General features: G+C 60.4%; 1 protein-coding gene across 1 annotated transcript; it reads left to right on the top strand.

Moving 5' to 3' along the window:
* Positions 1-481: 481 nt before the first annotated feature.
* On the top strand, positions 482-5,776 carry PTMA (prothymosin alpha). The gene is made up of 5 exons (XM_080798051.1): positions 482-1,075; positions 3,804-3,875; positions 4,140-4,233; positions 4,704-4,777; positions 5,016-5,776. The coding sequence occupies exons 1-5, from the start codon at positions 1,031-1,033 to the stop codon at positions 5,061-5,063; spliced, it is 333 nt and encodes a 110-aa protein (XP_080654177.1). The 5' UTR covers positions 482-1,030; the 3' UTR covers positions 5,064-5,776.
* Positions 5,777-6,173: the final 397 nt, after the last annotated feature.

Here is a 6,173-nt window from a genome sequence, read left to right as displayed (position 1 = left end):
TGCAGAGACTGCTGTGTGGTGCGACGCCCAAGGGGCTGTCCCTTTCGAAGGCAGGAGCTAACACCGGCCCACGAGTCCCCTCGAAGCATGAATCTCAGAGTGTGTGTGCGCTTGACACCGAGCCCGGTTGTCGGCTGGCTCATGCGGCCAACGCTGGGGCTCGTGGTGGACAACGGGGTCACCTCTTCAAAGACCCGGCGCACTTGGGGCCGGGCAGAGGGTGTGGACGAGGTACAGACGGGGCGGACCAGGAGCGCGGGTCTCGGCCTCGCGCCCTCATTGCTCGTCGCAGGGCTTCCACCCACTTGCACTGGGACAATTCTCGGTCGAAGGTGCCCCGGCGCGGTGGGCGGGCACCTCCTCGGGCACTGCACAGGGCACCGCCCCGGGCAAGCGCAGCCCAGCACCCGGCCTCCCCTCCCCCTCGCTGGCAGCCGTCGTGCGCGCCCGGCCACCGCCTCCTCATCCCTCCCCCTCCTTCCGAGCAGCAGCGGGGAGGGGAGGACTGGGGGCTGGGCGGGCGGCTTTGCCGCGCTTTGGCTTTCTGCGTCAGCAGCCCCAGCAAAACAGCGGCGGGAGCGCGCGCCTAGAGCGCGCTCGTGCGCCCCTCCCCCGCGGCGCCGGCGCCGCCGAGACCCGGCAAACTAGAGCCCTGAATGACAGTGCGGTCGGCGACTGCGCAGCGCGGGACGCACCAAGGCGCTGCCGCTTTAAGCACGCTTGCCCATTGTTCGGAATCGAGCCAATGAGCGAGCGCCCGCTCCCTGCGCTCAGCCAATAGCACTCGGGCAGAGGAGGCCGAGCGCCGCCCACTAATCTATATTAAAGGTTCTGGCGCCGCGTGAGTTCCCCACTGGCTGCTCTGAAAAGCCATCTTTGCATTGTTCCTGTGTCCGCCTCTCCGTTCGCCGCAACCACCTCCGCCGCGCGCCTCCTCCGCCACCGCGGACTCCGGTAGCTTTCTCGCCAGAGTCCTCGAACTCTTGCTTTCTTTTTAATCCGCTGCATCGGATCACCGGCGTGCCCCATCATGTCAGACGCGGCCGTGGACACCAGCTCCGAGATCACCACCAAGGTGAGGTTGGACGCCGCCCGCCCCTTCGGGGTCCGCGCGCTGCTGCCGCTGGAGCGGTGTTTGGCGCGCGCACGGCGGCAGGGCTGCTCCGAGCCCGCTGTCTCTTCCTCGGGCGGAGAGATCTCTCGCCCCCGGCCTAGGCCCCCAGGCAGCCCCCTCTTTTGTGTGCGGGGGAGGGGGCGGGAAGCGCGGCGGCAGGCGTGATGCCCGTCGGGGAGTGGGCCGGGCGCCCTCGGGGCCCCCGAGGGGCGGGGGCTGAGGGGCTGAGGGGCTCGGGGGGCGGGTGTTTCACGGCTCCTGAAACTTGTTTGTGAGTCGTCTGAAAGGTGGCGGGAGGAGAGGGGCCGGCTGAGGGTCGTCAGCCTGCAGGGCGCACAGAAATAACTTTGAAACTCGAGCGCGTTTGGAATCGGAAGTGCGGGGGGGGGCGCGTGTGCGGGCGCTGGGCGGCTGCGGGAAGCGGCGGCTTCGCAACGAGCGCCCGCCGGCGGCGCTGCTCTTTGTTCGGAGCCGGGCCGCCTCGTTTCGCGCCTTGCGGTGGGTCCGAGGTGGTTTATCTGGACTAAGCGCTGATAAGATGGAGTCGGGCAGCGGGTCGGCGGACCGCGACGTCGATTGTCTCCGCGGAGGTGTGAAGGTCTTCTCCGCCCTAGGAGCTCTCAGGGAGGGCGGGGGTAGGCGTCCTCCGGGGAGAGAGCGCCGGGAGCAGCCGCCCAGCTTCAATAATTCACCAGCGGTGCCGGGTTTGGCTGTGGAGGAGGCGAGCCCACGCGCCGTTGGTGAGGAAACGGAAAGTGAAGGAACGGCGCGCCGGGGCGACGATGGGCGCCCCCCGCGGCTGCCCGGGAGCACCGTGTGCGCCGCTGCTCCGGAGGCAACGCGGACGAACAAAAGCTGTGGCCGCGGCTGGCCGGTTGTGGGGTCCAGCCGGGCGCTGGGGTTTGTCGGGGCCTGGTGTTGCGGGGTCGCTGCCCTCGGTTTTGAGGTCCTGCGCGTCTGGCGCAGCTCCGGTTCGGCGCGCCGGGTCGTTATCGCGGCCAGCGCGGGGAGCGTCTTCTCTGCGCTCTCGCCCGGAGCGAGCGCGGCACTTTAAGGCAGATCGGTTCTTTTACCTAAGGTCTGGTCTGCGCCCCTCGTGCCCCTTTGGGGACGGGCAGGAGTCACCTTGGCGTCTCCTTAACCTCTGTGCCCCTGGCGTCATCTCTGGCTTTATCCCAAGGGTGACTTCCCCGGCGGAGTGGAGCTGGCGACTGGAATCTCCGCAAGGACTCCAGCGGGCCCCCTCCGGACTAAGCCCGGGAACTAGTTGGGTGGGGGGAGGGTCGGCCCTTCCCATTGCGGACGTCCGCGTTCGCTTCCCTCCAAGGTGATTCCCCGCCGGCAGCAATAAATAGCCCCGTGGAGCGCGTCCCCGACGGCCTCGGGATGCGGGGCTGAGAAAGCCCCATGGACTTCGGGGCAGTCTCCCGCGGGACTTTGCCCGCCAAATGCAGAGAGGCAGGCCCGCGCATGGAGGCCTGCTGTGGGGGCGTCAGGAAGCCCCAGGAAAGACTGGCAAGCACCTCGCGCGGCGGCGGGGCCAGCGCAGCCTGCAGGCTCAGGGTCTCCAGGGTCAGGGGCGCACTCGGCGGCCCTGGGCCACGTGCTCCGCGCGCGCGGTGCGTGCCGAGGCCCGCGCGCAAAGCCCGCCCGCCGGGCGGGGGTTGCGCGCCTGCGCGCCGCGTTCTCCCCGCCCCCACCCGCTCCCCAGGGCTTCGGCCGCCAGGGGGCGGGAGCGGGCGGCACCGGGGTTCGCGGCTTGGCGGCGGGTGGTAATGGGGCCGACAGGTGCCCCGGGCCGCTCACTGGACGGAGTCCGAGCTGTGTCTGGCTCGACGCCTGTTTGTGTTGGCGGTAGGGTCGGCAGGGCCAGGCGGAAAAAGTTACGGGGCTTCGGGGCACTCTCGGTGGCGCTGCCCTTTGGAAAGCGGACTGGGTCCGCTGCTCGAGGTGCAGTCTGACGGCCCCTGAGATGGGGCGCGCAGGGCGGCTCCCTTCTGAAGGAGGGTCAGTCCCTTAAGCCCGGGCACGTTTCCCGGCCAAGACCTGCGACCTCCTGGGATAGCTGTCACAGCTAGTGGACTGGTGGGTTTGGGTTTTTTAGAGAGCTGGGCTGCCGTGGACTTGCTTGGTGCTTAGCTGGGGAGTCGGGGAGGACTTGAGACGGCCTCCCGGGTTCTGCCAGTTCCCTCCCTCCCATTCCCTTCCTGGGCTGGCCCGCCCACGGGAGTTCTCCCGCAGTGCCCGGGCCCTCCCTCCATTACCTTATTTATTTATGGCACATACCTGTTGTCTTCCAAGAAGGATTTGTGAAAGGCGGAGCTCTCGCTGGTTGGAAACCAGTCCGTGATGGGTGTGTGAGTGGTGTTCTCTGGCTCGTCTGCCCGGCCAGACGGGTTTAAGGCCGTGGTGCCACATGGCTCTTGTCCTGAGAAGTATGAGTAAGGGGCAGTGGGAACAACTGCAGGGGACTCTTGTTGATGTGTTTCTTAAGGGTTGAGAAATTGGAGGAAACCCTGACCACAGACATGCTGGCTGTCCTGGGGCCCCTCCTTCCCCTGTTTCCAAGTGTAACATGGGGCTGTTAGGACATCCGGATCAGCTCTGTATTCATGCCTTTGAGTTCTGGGCCTCTTTGCCAGCCGTGGGTTTTTTAAAAGACTTAATAGTTCCCTCTTACTTTTTGAAGGACTTAAAGGAGAAGAAGGAAGTTGTGGAGGAGGCAGAGAATGGAAGAGACGCACCTGCTAATGGGAACGCTGTGAGTGTCCGCATGATGTGTAGCCGCTTCCTGGCCAGGAAGTTCTCTCACTCCAGCTTGGGCTTAGACTGGGGTGAGCGAGAAGGCTGAGCCCTTGGGTAGTTCTTGCATCACGGTCTCCTGGTGGAGCTTTAGGAAGAGGAGTTGAGGTTTCTTGCTTTGTCTCGGGCTGCACATGCTTTGGGTAGGGTGTGGGGGAAGAGATGGGATGGGGCAGGAGTGGTGATCTGTTCTCATTAACAACTTGGTATGTTTTCTGTCGAGAATGAGGAAAATGGGGAGCAGGAGGCCGACAACGAGGTAGATGAAGAAGAGGAAGAAGGTGGGGAGGAGGAGGAGGAAGAGGAGGAAGGTGATGGTGAGTAGCCCTGTTTGTCTCCCCTGTTAGGAGGTACCTTTCCCTGGCCTTGTCCTGCAAAGGAGTTGCTGGACAGGAGTTGGGTCCTGGGTTTGGGGACCAGTGGCCCACCTACAGCTGGGTTGGTACAGTGGGGCTAGAACTTTGCTGGTTTTAGGCTGTGCCCCCACATACGCACACTCTCAGTGGTGCCTTCTGCCCACTGGTCTGTTGCTCTTTTCTCCTCTGGAGATAAGTGCCTGCGTGGAGGTGGCAAGGTGCCCTTGGCTGCCTGGTTTGTCAGGCAGCAGGGATCAGGGATATTCCTCTTCCCTGGAGAATCTTTCACTGGGAAGTTTCCCTGAGGAGCTGCGGTGTTTGTCTGTCCCCACCCAAGTTCAGGTTGTTGCTGGGTGGGTTTTAGGGTATCAGGATTCTTCCTGGTGGTTGAGGGAAGGTAGTGTGGTTTACCTTGGGGTTTGATTCTGCAGGTGAAGAAGAGGATGGAGATGAAGATGAGGAGGCTGAGGCAGCTACGGGCAAACGGGCAGCTGAAGATGATGAGGTGGGTTCTGGCTTTGGTGGGGGGTTGGGACCTGAGACACGATAGCCAGAGGGGATCGTTCCTGCTGTGCAGTCCTGAAAGGCTCCCTTGAGCAGGAACAGAAAGGAAGCTCGGCCTGCCTTCTCAGAGCTCTGGAAGCCTCTGGAGCAGCCAGTGCCTGGTCCTTGCCTCTTTCTGTAGAAGTCGGGGTGGGCCCAGTGTGTGCTTGCAGGAGCCTTGACCATCTTTCTCTCTGCAGGATGATGATGTCGACACCAAGAAGCAGAAGACCGATGAGGATGACTAGACAGCAAAAAAGGAAAAGTTAAACTTAACAAAAAAAAAAAAGGCCACCGTGACCTATTCACCCTCCACTTCCCGTCTCAGAATCTAAACGTGGTCACCTTCGAGTAGAGAGTCCCGCCCGCCTGCCCAACGCGGGCAGTGCCACCCGCAGATGACACACGCTCTCCGCCACCCAACCAAAACCACAACGTGAATTTGCAACAGGGGAGGAAAAAAGAACCAAAACTTCCAAGGCCCTGCTTTTTTTCTTAAAAGTACTTTAAAAAGGAAAATTTGTTTGTATTTTTTATTTACATTTTATATTTTTGTACATATTGTTAGGGGTCAGCCATTTTTAATGATCTCGGATGACCAAATCAGCCTTTGGAGCGTTCTCTGTCCTACTTCTGACTTTACTTGTGGTGTGACCATGTTCATTATAATCTCAAAGGAGAAAAAAAACCTTGTAAAAAAAGCAAAAACAACAACAAAAAAACAATCTTATTCCGAGCATTCCAGTAACTTTTTTTGTGTATGTACTTAGCTGTACTATAAGTAGTTGGTTTGTATGAGATGGTTAAAAAGGCCAAAGATAAAAGGTTTCTTTTTTTCCTTTTTTGTCTATGAAGTTGCTGTTTATTTTTTTTGGCCTGTTTGATGTATGTGTGAAACAATGTTGTCCAACAATAAACCGGAATTTTATTTTGCTGAGTTGTTCTAACAAAGCTGTCTCAAGCCTGGTTTTTCTGCATTTCAGTTTCTCTAGATCATCTGTGGTGGGGGCAAGGACAGGAGGAGGGGGCATTGGAAGGATCTTGAATTCAGGCCCAGCTATAGTTACTGGGGATAGTGGGCTGAAGACCCCCAGTTGTCCAGAATGGGTGGGAACAGCATGGTGGGTGGCCACGGAGATCAAGAGCTGAGCTGTGGCTGGCCACTAAGACCTTCGGGTGGGTACTGGAATTAAGGGTCGTGAAGGGGAGGCCACTTACTGGGGTTGGTCTAATCGTACCAAGAGCCATTTCCCAGCACCGCAGTATTGGATGTCAGGTGGATGAGGGTGCCCTGGAAGATACTGTCCCCATCCCCAGGCATTCCCCGAGGAATGGGCTACATGAGGCACTGTTGTTAC

Source organism: Martes martes (assembly GCF_963455335.1).
Source record: "Martes martes genome assembly, chromosome: 3".
Lineage (NCBI taxonomy): Eukaryota > Metazoa > Chordata > Mammalia > Carnivora > Mustelidae > Martes > Martes martes.
This window is presented reverse-complemented; position numbering and strand designations above follow the sequence as displayed.

Bases quoted from the DNA above. Each gene is read 5' to 3' on its own strand.
- PTMA (XM_080798051.1), top strand. From the start codon at position 1,031: ATGTCAGACGCGGCCGTGGACACCAGCTCCGAGATCACCACCAAG. The intron at 4,234-4,703 runs GTGAGTAGCCCT...TTGATTCTGCAG, and splicing joins GGAAGAGGAGGAAGGTGATG to GTGAAGAAGAGGATGGAGAT. The intron at 4,778-5,015 runs GTGGGTTCTGGC...TTCTCTCTGCAG, and splicing joins GGGCAGCTGAAGATGATGAG to GATGATGATGTCGACACCAA.